Below are 17291 nucleotides of genomic sequence, written 5' to 3'. Positions count from 1 at the left end.
GGTTTAAGCACTCAAAGAGTTTGGCAGCTCAAGAATGCCCTCTTTTTTTTTTTTCTATTCTGTACACTGCTCTCAAGGAGACCTTCTGAATCCACAGCTTTACGCTGTATGTGGTTAGGGCGGAAAGTGCCATTATCCTAGTAGGAATAAGAGAAGACCTTCTTTCTCTGCCCCTTGCTATAAAAACAATCCAGACCTGGACAAAATCCAGTTTCTTTCTGCTCTGCCCATTTAGCATGACAGCATCTTCACTACAGTTGTCATACATAGTTTACTTAGATCCAAAATCTACCGATGACAATACCTAGAAGGATTTTTTGTTTTGTTTTGATTGTGTTTTTCTTTCTTTTCTCTTTTCTTTCTTTCTTTTTTTTTTTTTAATTCATTTGTAGCTTTACAGGAAAGTATTTTGTTTCAGAATGACTTAAAGCTATACTATGACATGTGAATTGCATACAGGTTTCTCTATAACTACTTTTAACATTGTGATGTGTAATATTCTGCTATTCTTTCCTATTGTGTTTTAATAGTGTTTCCAAATCTTCATGAATAACTAGTAAATATCCTTGGTCGGTTAGAACTGAATCATTTTCATTTTTTCTGACTAATTTTCCCTCTCCTCCTCATTTCCTCATTCCCCTCCCACTTGCTTTTCCTCTTCCTCCTCCCCTTCCTCTTCCCTGCCTCTTCCTTTTTCTTGGTCTTTCCAATTTTAGCTAGGTATTGTTTCACACAGAATTGCATGTATGTGTCTTCTATATGAGGCTTCTCACACTGGTGTCTTTATTAGTCTTTATTACTATTTGTGGAATATCTCCATATGTATACCTGTTTAAAGGCGATGGTTTCTTCCTCCAAACTTTTAAAATTGAGTTGAAAAGAATAACAATGCATAAAATTGTGTCTGTTGTGATGCCAAGAACACAGTTACTAAAGGAGATAATTGAGCAAAAGGATGCAGGTAGGGAAACAGATGTCATCAAGCAGGACAGGGTATAGTTGTTGAAGGGAGAGGAATATGAGACATATGCAAAGGCAGGCTGAAGACAGATTGGGAGAAACTTGCCTGTCAGGTTAAGTGATGTCAAACATTTCCACATGTCATAAAGCATCACTGCGGATCTTTGATAAAGAGAGGTGCTTGCTCAGAATAGTAGTACTGTTAGTCGTTCAGTTGTGTCTGACTCTGTGACCCCATGGGAAAGAATCCATGGGATGCTCCAGACAAGAATACTGGAGTGGGTTGCCATTTCTTCTCCAGAGGATCTTCTGAACCCAAGAATTGAACCTGGGGCTCTTGTATTGCAGGCAGATTCTTGACTGTCTGAGCTCCAGCTTGAATAACAAATTCACATGGGGTGATAATCAAACTCTAGAGCAAATGCTAGCTACAGAGTAGGGGAGAGAGACTTAAGAGGAAGACCAACAAAGAGGTGATTACAAACATTTATGCAAGTTCCAATGAAGGTCTTAACCAGCAGAAACAGTATTTGGGCAACTGCCATACAAAATACCAGAGACTTAGGGCTTAAACAAAGACATTTATTTCCTCATAGTTCTAGAGGCTGGGAAGTCTAAGGTTAGGATGTAGGCTAATTTGACTTCTGGTGCGAACTCTTTTCCTGGTTTGTGGATGTCAGCTTTCAGGATGTGTCCTCACATGGCAGAGACAGAGGGAACAAACTTTCTGTTGTCTCTTCCTATAAGGGTACTAACTCTGTAGGGTCAGGATTCCACCCTTATGACCTCACTTAACCTTTTATATGGCATATATATGCTTTATACCTCCAAAGATGCTTGCTCCTTCGAATAAAAGCTACGACACACCTAGACAGTGTGTCCAAAAGCAGAGACATCACTTTGCAGACAAAGGTCCATAGAGTCAAAGATAAGGTTTTTTCCATAGTCATGTACAGATGTGAGAGTTGGACCATAAAGAAGGCTAAGCACTGAAGAATTGATGCTTTTGAACTGTGGTGCTGGATAAGACCCTTAAGGGTACCCGGGACAGCAAGGAGATCAAACCCGTCAATCCTAAAGGAAATCAAGCCTGAATATTCATTGAAAGTACTGAAGCTGAAGCTCCAATACTTTGGTCACCTGTTGAGAAGAGCGAACCCATTGGAAAAGACCCTCATGCTGGGAAAGATTGAGGGCAGGAAGAGAAGGAGATGACAGAGGATGAGATGGTTGAATGGCCTCCTCGATTCAATGGACATGAGTTTGAGCAAACTCCAGGAGACAGTGAAGGACAGGGACGTCTGGCGTGCTGCAGTTCATGGGGTCACAAAGAGTAGGACACAGCAGCCTCCTAAAGGCTCCATCTCCAAATAAAGTTATGTTGGGAGTTAGGGCTTCATTATATAAACTTGGGGAAGGAAACGCAATTCAGTTTATAGCTGAAGGGAAGAAACCTAATCTAACTGCTCCTCTCTTCAGGCCTCTTCTGCGTCAAGTGTCCGAGTTTTGGAGTCACACGTGAATTTTAACAGCTCATTCTAATGTTACAGGCCCTGGAAAGAAAGCTAATATTTGAAGAGCTGCGTTTAACACTGGAAATAAGCTTGTGCAATACTGAAATAAGTGTTACAAATATAAAACAGGGAAATGTTCAGGAAATTGGGAAGGAGGAGGATTCTCCTCATATGTGCAAAGTTTCACCTCGGTAACCTGATGGATGCTGACACCCCCCACTCAGCCTCAACGGTAAGCTCCTCCTGACTGTGTGGGGTCTTAGCTGCAGCACGCAGGATTTTGTGTGTTGTGGTACCTGGACTCTCTAGTTGTGGCTTGTGGGTTCCAGAGAGTACAGGCTCAATAGTTGTGAGTTAGCTGCTCCGTGACATGTGGGATCTTAGTTGCCAGACCAGGGATTGAACCTGAGTGTCCTGCATTACAAGGCGAATTCTTAACCACTGGACCACCAGGGAAGACCCATGTAGTAATTTTTTTTTTTTTTTAATCTCCACATTACATTAGCTCTCTACAGAGGGAGCCTGAAAATAACTAAAATTCTATGGTTCTAAAACGCCAACTGGGGATGGCTTATTAGTCACATGGAAAAGTTCAAGGAGAGAATTTGAATCCTTTGGTTCCTCCTTCCATGATGATCTGACAGGAAATCCTACCTGGTCGTAGAACCCACATTTTGTCCTGAGACCCATGCTGGACTGCTCCTGCCTCCTGCCTCTCATTAGGAGAGAAATAGTGGGTGTCCCTGGAAAGGAAACATGTAATGCAGTTGGTGGTATGGATTTAAAGCATGACCTAAAAGCTAAATGCTGGCCTTCACTTCCAGTATCTCTGACTGAAGGTAAATGATGGTTGGACTGTTTCATTCTAGACATAGTTCCATGCTTGTGAGTCCAAGCTGTTCCAAAAGCTGATAGAATCCTGAATCCTTTCAATTACAGGACACACGATCATATATCTAATCTTGTATATAAACAGGAATGAATGTGATAGTTTTCTCAACCACTTTGCTGTCTTTCCACAAGACCTGCATTTTTAAGACCTTTGGACACTTGCATTTTTCTTAGAATTTTCATAATTTAAAGATGCGACATGGTGCATGTGGGTTCCCTTCCTTTTATTTCCAGGGAACTAAACTGGTCTGAGCTGCTAATGGGCAATGGCATAAGAATCGATTGTGGGGAAATGAGAAACTTTCTAATTTTGTTTGACTTTGAACACAGGTACATTTCTACTAAGTGAGCATCTATCTACAGTACCTTGAAGACCCCAGGATAAGATGAAAGTTTTGAGAATAGCTAGTTTGTAGTAATCACATCAAAATCTATCAATTCTTGCTATTGATACAGAATTTATAGTACTGTGAATATAAATATGACTGATTTTTTCCCGTTATTTTTTGGCTTAAGTTTGCATGATTGGGTGGGGAGAATTATTGGAAGAACATCCATTGATTTTGGGATTATTAACTTAAATCATTCTACATAAGTCATATGTTTAATCCTGAATATATTACAAATGTACAATTTTTTAAAAAAATATTAAGCAGAGTTTAGTTCATATACATGTATATCTTGTATCTCATATGTATATTATATATATCATATATATGTATGTATATATGTGTATATCGTATATATATCTTGTATATATATGTATGTCATGTATATCTTAAGCCACAGAGTATTTAAAGTAAATATAAGGTAAATGGCTTAGGCTATTTGTCCCTTTTTACTAACAGCAAATAAATTGGATTCTGGCCATTTCACCAGTATGTCTCACTTTAATATTAAAGTCTGAAGATTTTTACCCCAATCCTGGTAATGTCCTCCCTGTCTTGATGTCCTCTGCTGTGTTTTATTGGATTGCTTGGGGTAAAATATTAATTAAAGGTAAAAGATGAGGAAGTGAAGCAGCAAATATTTGTCATTCTGTTGAGAACTTTTGCTACAAAGAGGAAATGAGAAAGTCAGTAGTAGCTGGAGGGGAATATAGAATCAAGTGAGGTTTTGCTTTACGGTGAATGTTTTTTGCTTTTTTCATATTTATTTAAGGCAGGCTATTCTACAGCAAGTTTGCCTTATGCAGAAACAAACTTCAGAATAAATGAGAGAGAAATCTGACTGCCACTGAAGGAGAAGAGTTAACAATAGTTCCCATTGTCTTTAATGGTTAGTCTTTTTTCTTGGCTGTCTATTCTCTAGAAGCTGATGTGTAGCTATTGTTCCAGGTCCCATTTCATTCCAATGAACTTTATTAAGACACGGGGATAGATCATTCCACATGCACTGTTTCATTTAAGCCTTACAGAAACCATGCAAGCTTAAGATAGTCTAAGTATCCCCATTTTACTGAAGAGGAGACGGAAGTTCAGAAGTGTGAAAGAATTTACTAACAGCCTTACTACTTGGAACTATTGGTTTTGCAATTAGAACTCAGGTATTAATATTTCCTCCAAAGGCTGCCCGTGGTCCTAGTCATCTCACTGGTAAATAAAGCTTTACAGAGGAATAGGAGTGGCCAGAATTTGAACTCATCAGGTGCTAGAGTTTGATGCAAGGCTGAAAAGTAGTAAAGGACAGGGGACTGTTGACACTTAAGTGGTTTCCCCACTAACTATTAACTTTTAATAAAATTATAGAGGACAAGCTGATGAGCTGTAGAACAGGTATTAGCATCATCTCATTACGCTGTAATCAAAACCAGCTACCTGAAATAATTACTAACACCTCTAGTGGCTGGATGCCGTTTGATATACCCAGGGCCTGGTTGTTTGAACTTGAATATCTGTAAATTGTTAGAAGCATCACTCCCTCAGTTATGTGAGGATCATTTACAACACTGTGCTTTCTCATTTCAGCATTGGAAAACAAAAGAGAGAACAGAAAATATGAGGATCTGCCAGTGCGGGCTCTTGGAAGAACAGGCACCACCCTGTGTATCCTTTTCAGAACAGCAATAATCTTGGAGTCCATTTTCCTAAAGTCCTGGAGGCAGAATATGGAGGTATTTCATGTTAAAATACCTCAGTTCAGTAGAGAAAAACTGTTCAGATTATATACGAGTGAATGCAAGAATTTCTTAATAATCCGAATATCATTGCTTTTATTTATTACTCCATTGCCATGGTGTCAGGCTTTTAATTTCTAAACTATTTGTAAGACATACTTAGAAAGTCTCCCTTAACATTTTTACCTCTGACAGATGCACTGTGATCATATACAATTGGATCCAAATTGTTTTCTTTACGGAAGAGATATGTGGATTTGAGAAATATCTTTTTTTCTTGAGAATAAACCATGGGGGACTTTCAAGGATGCTGGATTTTTTTTGTTTTAAACAATTTCAGCTTTCATTTATCTGACTGCCAAGAACCCAGGCTACTTCAGTGAATTGAATGGCAGTTTACTCTTCAAAATTAACTCTTTGGGACTATGGTTTATTACCTTAACGCCAAGATAGAATCAATATTCAACAAATGTAAATTAGTTTTGTAGCTTTACATCATGCATTGCTTGGAATCACAGATTTTTAGAAGGCTGTGCATATAAAGAATGATCATGTCTGATCATTACAATCTGTGAATGTGGGAGCCAAATTCCAGGAGAAAAAAAACCAAAAAGCTACAATATGTTTTGCTCTAAATCACAAAGCAGGGAAGAGGCAGAGCCAGGACTAGACCCACTTGTCAATTTTGATACTGAATTTATTCCTATAGAGCTCTCCTTCACCGTCATGATAGGGTTACAGATGAAATGCTGAGTTTAGTTGAAAGGACAAAAGAACAAAATGTTTAGAAATAAATGGTAATATCAAGTGAGGCTTTGTTCCTGTCTACTGCTGCTGATGCTAAGTCGCTTCAGTCGTGTCCGACTCTGTGCGACCCCATAAACGGCAGCCCACCAGGCTCCCCCGTCCCTGGGATTCTCCAGGCAAGAACACTGGAGTGGGTTGCCATTTCCTCCTCCATCCTGTCTTCTACTGTTTACTAAGAACAACTTGTCAAAAATAAAAGGTAACTATGACTATAAATTCATAATAAAAAAAAAAAAAAAGGAAAGAGCCCAAACACCACTGCCTTGATTTCAATCTACCTAATACTTTAAGTTTATACTGAGAATGGAAGACTCAGTATATCAATTCTTTTCTATATTCTTAATTCTATTTCCTTAAAGTGTATAAATTCTTTACACCAAAAGTCTTTTATCAAGGGTGGCATTATCATGGTTTACTTGCATGGGACTCCTGATTATGTCCCTGAAACAAGCTAAACAAGTACATCATGGTAAATGCATTCACCGATGGGGTACCAAGAAGAGAAAATTATAGTACGTTCTACTCCTGTGTGTTATACTTGAGTTTGTCTCTTCTTAATTTCTTGGGAGGCAGATGAGACCCGGAGTGCCACCAGGCTGTGACACCGTGGCTTGAGAACGAGTCGCGTTGCACAGAGAGAAACAACCCCGTGGTTGGGATGCCGGGCCTCACTGCCTCGTCTCCCTACTGCGCCCTCTTGAATGTCCACGGTTCACTTGCTCCCTAATCTGATGTGTTTTCCTCCAGTTTCATGTCCATAGAATAACCTGAATTCCTGCATTTTTCAGGGTCTTTAAAATTTTACTAAGTCAGTTTTCTATTCATGTTAAATAGGAAAAAAAAAATGTTCATGTAGAAAAATAATAAATTTAAGAAAATCTTAAAAAATAACAAAAACATACTAAATCTCCTACCTTCAGGGAATGCTAAGTACATTCTCACACAATCATTGAATGAAATTTACACAACTACTTAAAAAGTTTGTGGACACTGAAATAACATAGAAAAATGTTTGTTTTATATAAAATGAAAAAGGTAGACTCACAATTATAAATCAGTATTCCTGGTGGCTCAGATGGTAAAGAATATGCCTGCAATGCAGGAGACCTGGGTTGGGAAGACCCCCTGGAGAAGAGGATGACAAAGCCCTCCAGTATTCTTACCTGGAAAATTCTATGGACAGAGGAGCCTGGTGGGGTACCATCCATGTGTCACAAAGAGTCGGATACGATTGAGCAACTTTGACTCACTCATGATGATTATAGAGTTTTTTTAAAAAAAACTTCTGCATAAATGTGCTAGAAGGATTTACACAAATTTTTTTTTTTTTTGTATTTTCACATGGGTAGTGGTATTTTGGATGATTAAAAGTTCTTCGTACTTTCATGTATTTCTCAAATTCTATTTAACTTATTCACTCAACAAATATTCACAGAACAAAAAATATGTATCGGGTTCCTCGCTAAATGTTGCCAACAGAATTGTGATAGGCAAAGGGAGTCCGCTAACTGCTTACAAGGAATAATGAAAAAAACAATTCATATGCAGCCAGAGCATAATGAACTAAGAACAGTCTAATACTCATACTAATTTGGATGAGGTAAGCCAAATTTTATGGGAAAATATGAGTATCCCAAATCTGTAAGGATGTGAAGGAAGGGAATATTGACCAGCATGCCTTCAGCTGTAAATAATAGAAGCCATAATGCAAAATGTTTTTAAAAATAAGAAACATGTCGATTCATGTGGGCTGAATTGTATTCTTGAAGAATATATGCTGTTCTATCCATATACCCACAAACTTTATTTGGAAATAGGGGTTTTATAGATGTAATCAAGTTTAAAACTGAGGTCATTCTGAGTTAGGGTGGGCCCCAAATCCATTGATTGGCGTCTTTATAAGCAGGGAGAGATTTGGAGACAGCGATCCAGAAGAGATGCACATATACAAAGGGAAGCAGACCATGTGATCTCGGAGGCAGAGGTTGGAGTGTTGCTCCTCCACGCTCTGAACAGCAGCCCTGAGACACAAACTTGGCTATAAAAGCTACCTGGTGACCCCAAGGAATGGCTTAAGAAGAGTTTGTCTGGCCCAGTTCATAAAATGCTCACATCCTTGGCACCATTAGCCGTGTAACCCACTCCACCTCCATCACCACCCTCACCCACATCTCCATAGAGTGATCTTTTTAATGTTGATTTCATTGCCTCTCTCTAGCTTCCTAATTCTATAGTCTTCTACTTAAGCAGCGTGCTTGATCCATGCTTGACGGAGGCTTCAATGCCTTACAGGAGGCATCATGCGAGGATGGGAACCAAAAGAGCACCCAGTATTTTGTCTTTGCTCTTTTTGAAATGACAAGTATATTTTATTTTAAAAGAATAGAAGATTGAGACAATAGGATGTATGTATGGAAATGTCTTCAAGAAAATGACTGCTGGCCATTCCAAAACTCACTGTTCAGACCTTTCCTCTTCAACATTTGGACACAATCAGGGGATTCACCCGTTTCGGTGGTTTTATTGAACACCTTTCACAGGAGAACAGGAGGGCAGTTACCAGCAAAAGGATGGAAGTTGTGATTCCTAGGGGGAATACATAGGAGAGATGTTTTTTTGTTACCAGTTCTCTTTCAAGAGGAAAGGTAATTGGAAAGTCGAGGGTGGTTTGGCCGTAAAAGTCCACGGTGAAATTCCAGCTCACTGTGATTGTGGCACAAGCGCAGCTGAAGAAGAGCAACAGGGCCGACGCCCTGTAGCACAGTCGGAGGAAATCGGGGTACGGGGCCTTGACCCTGCTGACGAGAAGCGCCACCGAGCTAAAAATCAGGGCCACCGACATCGTAAAATTCGCCAGCAGCATCAGGCCCTGGCCATACGAGACTTCGTTAGAAACGACCCAGCTCGAGTTGATCACGCTGTATATCGGTAACTCAACCATTACGCCAGACACGTTAAATTTTTGCCGGTAGAAAGCTTCCCAGAGTCCAATGAACACGACGGAAATGATGTCGCTGTCAAACTCCCACACGCGCCAGGATCTGCTGCGGGCCAGGGTTAAGCCGAAGACCCAGACCAGATAAGTAAGAAAAACGCTGATCGGTTTTAAGAAGTACTTCATTTCGGGTCGTCTAAAAACCCACAGGTAGCCGGAGACGCTAGAACCGCACCTCCCGGGTGCTGCCTGTCTGGCCTGGATGCTGCCTGCCCAGCCGGGATGGCTTTATTGGAAGATGGTGAGGAGGCGATGTCCTCTTTCTTCTTCCACGAAGAGTGAATTCCAGAAGACGGCGGCGGTGATGTCACGATTGCTGTTGAGAAGCTGTGTTGAGAACCCTTCCAGCATTCTCAGTTGTTAGGTCAGGGGCACCAGGACAACAGTTTCTTTCCTTTGACCATCCTGGCATGACCTCTTCTTCACCCTCTGTCTTCTTTATCAGCCCGCCCCTTATGCGGACTTCACTTCTCACCCAATGTCTGTTTTTAAAGCCTAGTTCCTTGGGAAAATTAACAAAGTATTATGCTTATGGATGGTGGATAGGGAATAGAGAATGGAAATAGCAAAATATTCCTAGAAATACAGATGTCCCTTGAGGATTCAGGAAAAGAGAAGGGTTTTTACCACCTGGAAAACTCTTTCCCAGAGGCCTTGAGAGAGAAGGAGGGAAAGAAGAAAGGAGGGAGGGAGGGAGGTGGAAACCTGAGGGTTTCAAGTGGCAAAGGAGAACTAACATCACACAGTCTGCTTAGGAGCATTGCCCGGGAGATGTCAAGATTCTAAAAACTGTGTGTAAGGATGGTGTACATGTGGGCAAGTAGAAAATAGGCACTCTCACAAAAACATAGATGCTGTGCCGATAAGGCAGCAAAACCCCTGTGGACTTGAAGAGGTCATGCTGATAAGCACAAGGACATCTCCATTCAACCCCAGTGAACTGGTGGCTAAGACTGACGGTTTCCCTTATTCCTTGACATCAAGCACAGCATAGGACTCCACACCTGTTGTTAAGGAAGGAGGAGAATTGGGAAATGAAGACTTTTTTTTTTCCATCCTGCCACCTAGTAGAATAATAAAAGACAGTTCCACCATTTGCACATCTGAACTTGTGGACTAAAATCCATATCCACGTGCCATTTTAAAGAACTATATTATCATCTATTTCAACTTCAATGCCATTGTCAGGACTTGCACTGTATTTTTCACCTAGCTTGTTTTAACCTTCTAATAAAAAAAAAAATTTACAGCTTTAGGAAACAGATTTTTGCTCATTTTTCTCAAAATAATAAGAGAGAGACATTTACAGCTACCAGGTTGAGACATTCAGGGATGTCATCTGGCAGCCAAGCGTGTTATTTCTGCCATGCCCACTTGGGGTCACAATCATGCTTGTTTGTGTCATTATCTCAACCTCTGACATTATGTTCATCTTCAAAGTAAGTTTCAAAGGAATGGTAGGTGCCAGATATGCTGCTGCTGCTGCTAAGTCACTTCAGTTGTGTCTGACTCTGTGCGACCCCATAGTCGGCAGACCACCAAGCTCCCCCATCCCTGGGATTCTCCAGGCAAGAATGCTGGAGTGGGTTGCCATTGCCTTCTCCGGCCAGATATGCTAGAATCTCTTTATTAGAAAATAAAAAGATTCCATAGGAAGCTCCAGTTCATCTCACTGAACTTTTAATGGTATGCCTACCTTTAGGGGATATTGGAGCTGATTGCTATAATAAATAAAATCAGGATAATGTTAGTAAGGAATCTTCAGGAATGGATATGGGTTATGCAACTGACAGTGTTTCCAGCTCACTAATAGAGAAGTTAGACAAGGAAAAAAAGCCTTTCCTAATTGTCTCCTATTATTTGTCAACAGTCTCTCTCATTTACAAGCCCAAAGTTTACTTGGAGTCTGTACAAGTCTTAGGACAGGACAATGAAGTGGGTAACTTAATATGGCTGTGCATTGATGATGGATTTTATGTTCATTATTTGATTGTTTTCTCACTGCCATCTCTGTTTATCAAACACTGATTGGTATCAGACCTCTAAGCTTCTAATAAAAAAGGAAGAAAGAAAATCTTGGCTCTTTTTATTTTCTATTTATACTCTGAATTAAAATAAACTTTAGCTGTGAGTATAAGCCATATTCTGTCAGGGTTGGTGAGTTTTGATAACACTTGACAAATCCTAAATTGAGAAGGTACACTTGAATGCTGATTATGAAGCCTAAAGGCACAGCTGCATAAATCCCTCTATAGTCATTCCCATCTGTGAGGAGAGGAAGCAAAAATGGTGGGACTTGGGGACAGTGCTTTAGATGGCTTATTTAGCACCCTCTCACTGATGATGGTATGTTAGAATCTATCACATTTTGACCAAAATGCCCTACAAAACTGCCAAGTACAGGCAAGCAAGAAGAAAGACGAAAGATAGAGTGTGCTTTTTAAAAATTTTTCTTGGAGTCTCATTGATCTACAAAGTGCTGTTAGTTTCAGGGGTACAGCAAAGTGAATTACTTACATGTATACTCACACATTGGGAAAGGAAGAATTGATCTTTATTTTTATCCTTCCACCTAGTAGAATAATAAAAAACAGTTACATCATTTGCACATCTGTACTTGTGGACTAAAATCCATATCCACGTGCCATTTTAAAGAACTATGTTATCAACTATTTCAACTTCAATCTATCTGCTGTTTTTTAAAAGATTCTTTTCCCCTATAGGCCATTACAGAGTATTGAGTAGGCTCTTATTCGTTGTCTATTTTATGTATAGTAGCGTGTATATGTCAACCCTAATCTCCTATTTTACCCCTCTCCCATCCCCTGAGGTTGTTTTCTGCATCTGTGACTCTACTTCTGCTTTGCATGTAGGTTCATTTGTACCTTTTTGTTTTTAAAGATTACACATATAAGTAGTATCATGTGATATTTGTCTTTTGTGTCTGACTTACCCCACTCAGTATGATAATCTCTAGGTCCATCCATTGTACTGCAGGTGGAGTTATTTTTCATGGCTGAGTAATACTCCATTCTTTTTATGTACCACATCATCTTTATCCATTCCTCTGTTGATGAACATTTAGATTGTTTCCATGTCTTGGCTATTGTAATAACTAGTGTTACAACAAACAGTGGGGTGGAACGTGTCTTTTCAAATTATGGTTTTCTCTTGAGTATAGGCTCAGGAGTGGGATTGCTGGGTCATATGGTATTTCTGTTTTCAGTTCTTTAAAGACTGTGCTTTCACCAAGTAACTCTGCCTAAGCTATCTAAGAGAATTGATGGATGTCAGCTCTAAAATTAAAACTGATTAAAACTATAAGTTTATATATTTCACTCCTTTGGGAGAAGGATAGACTAGTCCAGTAAAATCTATATCACATGCTGACTTGCTTTGGCCTTTACCTTTAAGCCTATGGTCATACCAATGGCTTCCTTGAAAAAGTCAACTATGGCCTGAATATGTTAGATCATTTTATGGCCTAAATATGTTAGACCATTTTAATTTTTAAAAATTTATTGGCCTCTATTCAGATTCAAGCCATGTTGAAAAGATCTTCTCACTCAAACTTGTGTACACCTGTGTACATGTTTTTGTGTTATTTGTTCTAGAACACTCAGTTGCATTTATTCATTCAGTAACTTTTTTATTCAATCACCGAGCATTCATTTATTACCCACTTACTTGCTTGGTGCTGCGGATCCCATGGTTAATAAGACTAAGGAGGGCCCTGCTCTTCTGGGCTGACGCAGCTCTTTGTGCATCACAGCCTGGCACCAAGAAACACATGTGGGCATCACACCTCCTCCCCACACATAGACATAGCACCGCACCTAACTGGTAGTCATGCACGGATGTGAGACTTGGAACACAAAGTAGCCTGAGCACCGGAGAACTGGTGCTTTTGAACTGTGGTGTTGGAGAAGACTCTTGAGAGTCCTGAATATTCATTGGAAGGACTGATGCTGAAGCTGAGGCTCCAATACTTTGGCCACCTGGGGAAGAGCCGACTCATTAGAAAAGACCCTGATGCTGGGAAAGATTGAGGGCAGGAGGAGAAGGGGACGACAGAGGACGAGACGGTTGGATGGCATCACTGACTCAATGGATGTGAGTTTGAGCAAGATTCAGGAGATGGTGAAGGACAGGGAGGCCTGGTGTGCTGCAGTCCATGGGGTCACAAAGAGTCAGACACGACTGAATGACTAAACCACATGTGCTTCACTTCTTTCCTGACCCCTATCCCCAGACATAAACACTCTAAGTTCTGCCTGTCTCTTAAGTGAAAGAATAAAAAAAAAACAAGCTCTTTTCAGTAGAGCATCTCTCTTTGTTTTTATTTTTGTCCTCATTCTAAATTCCATGATTCTGTTCAAGAAACAGAGACCCAACACCTGCCTCTGGGTCATTTCAACATAATCATTCTCAGTCTTCCATCTTCATTAATATTTAGTTGCCAATAAGAGGAATTTATTAAAGAAAGCAGGCTTCCCAGAAGTTTGTGTTACCTGCTTTAGATATCTTGTGTCTCTTGGTGCTCTCTTAAAGAATTCTAAGTTTGAGTTAAATGTGTATAAAACATTTGGAAAAAGTTCACAAACTGGGGCAATTTTAAAGTGTATTTATATCGCAGTATAATTCTCTTACTTGAAAAAATGAAAAACACCTTAATGCCGTCTTAGATAATGACTTCATGTTAATCCAAGAATGATAATGGTTAAGAATTTGTTTTTCTAGAGCTGAAATGACCTTGCGATTATCTAACTTAACTGCCATCTTTAGGCAATAAGAGATTATTACATTTTATAAAATGCAACTGAGGCAGTAAAGGCTGAACATTTGCTGAAGGCCACACAGCAGGGTTTTCTACCAACTGAGCATTTCTGTCCTCCTTTTATTTTACGTTTTCTTCATCACTCTAACTTTCTTATACTAGTAAAACCTGCTTTATGATCTCACATTAATTTATATCTGAAACCTTGATTTATATCATACTAGTGATACAGCTTTCTACAATCTGCTTATTTGTTAACTTAAATACCCTTATTTTGAAAAATGTGGAAAACTCCTATTCTGAAAGGAGGCTGTAAAGATTGGAAATTACATATGTAAAACCCTTTTTAAAAGATGCCCAAATAATTGTTGCCATTTTATATCACTTAACACACAATATTTACTGAGTACTTAGTCTTTGAAACAATATCAAACATGAGGAAAATAAGATGAATAAGGTGCAGCTCACAGTCTTAGGGAGGACCAAAAGCAACATATTAGTACTTCACAATACAAGGGCATCCTTGGTAGCTCAGCTGGTAAAGAATCTGCCCACAATGCAGGAGACCCATTTGATTCCTGGGTCAGGAAGGTCCCCTGGAGAAGGGATAGGCTACCCACTCCAATATTCTTGGGCCTCCTTGGTAGCTCAGATGATAAAGAATTCACCTGCAATGCAGGAGACCTGGGTTCAATCCCTGGATTGGGAAGATCCCCTGAAGGAGGGCGGTATTCCTACCTGGAGAATCCCCATGGACAGAGGAGACTGGAGGGCTACAGCCCATGGGGTCACAGAGACTCAGACACAACTGAGTGACTAAGCAAAGCACAGCACAAGCTAAAAACGTCTTTAAAAGGCGTCTTGAATTCATCTGAGATATGTAAGCCCAGCCCTTCTTAACTTCTGTTTTGCTTGCTACAGTTATCTCTAGACATGAAAGTAGGAATCTGCTTTAAGAATTCTGTGACTTCCCCATAAAATTCCTAGAAGAAAACCTAGATAGCAAGATCCTTGACATCAGTCTTGGCAATGATTTTTTTTTTATTTGACCCTAAAAGCAAGGCAACAGAAGCAAAAAATACAAAAGCAGGACTACATCAGACTAAAAATCTTCTGCATAGAAAAGGAAATCGTCAACAAAATGAAAAGACAAACTATGGAACAGAAGAAAACATTTGCACGTCCGATATCTGATAAGGGATTAATATCCAAAATACATAAAGAACCCAATCAACTCAACAGCAAAACACACAACCAAACGATCTGACTGAAAATTGGGCAGTGGATCTAAGTAAACATGTTTCTGAAGAAGATATACAGAGAGTCAATGAAAAGATTCCAAACATCATTAATGATCAGGCAAATGCAATTCAAACCCACAATGATGACATATCACCCCATACTTGTTAGAATATCTCTTATCAAAAATACAAGATGCATGTGTTGGCAAGGATGTGAAGAAAAGAGAAGCCTCAAGCACTGTTGGTGGGATTGTAAATTGGTACAGGCACTACAGAAAATAGTACAGAATTTCCTAAAAAAAAAACAAACTAAAATTGCATCTATTATATGATCCAGCAATTTACCTTCTGGGTGTTTATCACAAGTATATAAAAACATTAACTCAAAGATATGTGCACCCAGTGTTCATTGCAGCATTATTTTTAACATGACATTTATTTTATTTATGCATTTATTTCTTAGCTACACCAAGTGGCTTGTGGGATCTCAGATCCCCAACCAGAGACTGAACCCACACACCCTTGGCAAAATGAATAAAGGAAATGTGAAGTGTATATATATATATATGTGTGTGTGTGTGTGTGAATATAATTCAGCAATAAAAAATGAATGAAATGTTGCCATTTGCAACAATATGAATGGACCTTGAGGGCATTAAGCTAGGTGAAATAAATTAGCCAGAGAAAGACAAATACCATATGATCTCTTATATGTAGAGTATAAAATTTTGTTTCAGAAAGCTCATGGAGATAGAGAACAGATGGTTGACAGAGGCTGAGGCTGAAGGGTGAGCAAAATGGGGGAAGTAGGCGAAAAGGTACAGACTTTCAGTTATAAAATAGATATGGGGATGTAACATATCGCATGAGAACAATAGTTAATACTGGATTTCATATTTGAATATTGCTAAGAGAGTACATATATATATATTTTTCATTTATTTTTATTAGTTGGAGGATAATTACTTTACAATATTGTAGTGGTTTTTGCCATACATTAACACGAATCAGCCATGGATTTACATATGTCCCCCATCCTGAAGCCCCCTCCCACCTCCCTCCCCGAGAGTATATCTTAAAAGATACCATTAAATTAAAAAAAAATCTGTATGTATGGGGATGTATGTTAACTATACAGTGTGGTGATCCTTTTGCAAAATATACACATCTCAAATTATAATGTTGTATACATGTAACTAATATAATGAACATAAATTATACTTCAATTTTTAAAAATCGTATGAGTTTCTATGTGGCAGTGATGAACTGACTCACTGAACATTTTTGTTCAGAAAGGTCAGCTACTTCTCAAGGGTTCTCACTTCTTCACTGTGGAGGATCTCAGCCTTGGATGAGTAGCCCCTGCTTCTACTTCTTTGAGCTCAGCAACATAGCTGGTTAATGACTTGTGGCAAATGGTTCTTTCCATCCTCAGATTTTACCAAGGTCGCCAAAACCAGGGCACTTCCTTCTGAGTGAGTCTTGCTAAGAGGGGCTTGTCTTGGCCCTGGTAAGCTATTTGCATAATCTCCTGACCATCATCTTGATTTTCAGAGCTAGTCAGGCAAAAATCCGCAATTCCTCAAACTGCACGTGTGCCCTCCACTTCTGTGCCCCCTGCCTGAATGACGGGTACCGCTGAACCTCAGACCAGCCACTTGAAAGCATTGGGAGTACCCTGAGCCAACCCAGGAGAAGTGTGCCTTTTCTGGTCTGGCACCTGCCTGTTCGTTCAGTTCCATAAACTAAAGACTTGCAGGAGCTCCTCACGCAATATGTTAGTAATAATCCAATTATTGAAGTTTAGCCAGGAGAGCTTATCCTGAACAAAGCAGTGCATGTTGGCATTCAAAAGAAAGGGGCCGAGCAAGGCAGGAAGCAAGGAAAAAGAAAAAACAACAACAAAATCCCACAACTTTGGAGCTGCCAGAACAGCAGTGCCACCGAATGACTGATTAAATTCTTTTTGTCTTTTCAATCAGAGTTTTCA

The 17291-nt window shown here is 39.5% G+C and overlaps 1 protein-coding gene across 1 annotated transcript; it reads right to left on the bottom strand.

Annotated features, from left to right (window-relative positions):
* Positions 1–343: 343 nt before the first annotated feature.
* Positions 344–13075, bottom strand: LOC133065896 (uncharacterized; the record flags this gene model as incomplete). Its single annotated transcript, XM_061156378.1, has 5 exons — positions 12971–13075; positions 9595–9785; positions 8795–9509; positions 647–702; positions 344–365 (listed from the first exon to the last, which is right to left on the bottom strand). Coding segments are annotated over exons 1-5 (1089 nt in total), but the record flags the coding sequence as incomplete, so codon positions are not given.
* Positions 13076–17291: the final 4216 nt, after the last annotated feature.

The sequence above is a fragment of the Dama dama genome, chromosome 12, assembly GCF_033118175.1.
Source record: "Dama dama isolate Ldn47 chromosome 12, ASM3311817v1, whole genome shotgun sequence".
NCBI lineage: Eukaryota > Metazoa > Chordata > Mammalia > Artiodactyla > Cervidae > Dama > Dama dama.
Note: the sequence above shows the minus strand (reverse complement) of the source record. Positions and strands in the feature narration are given on the sequence as shown.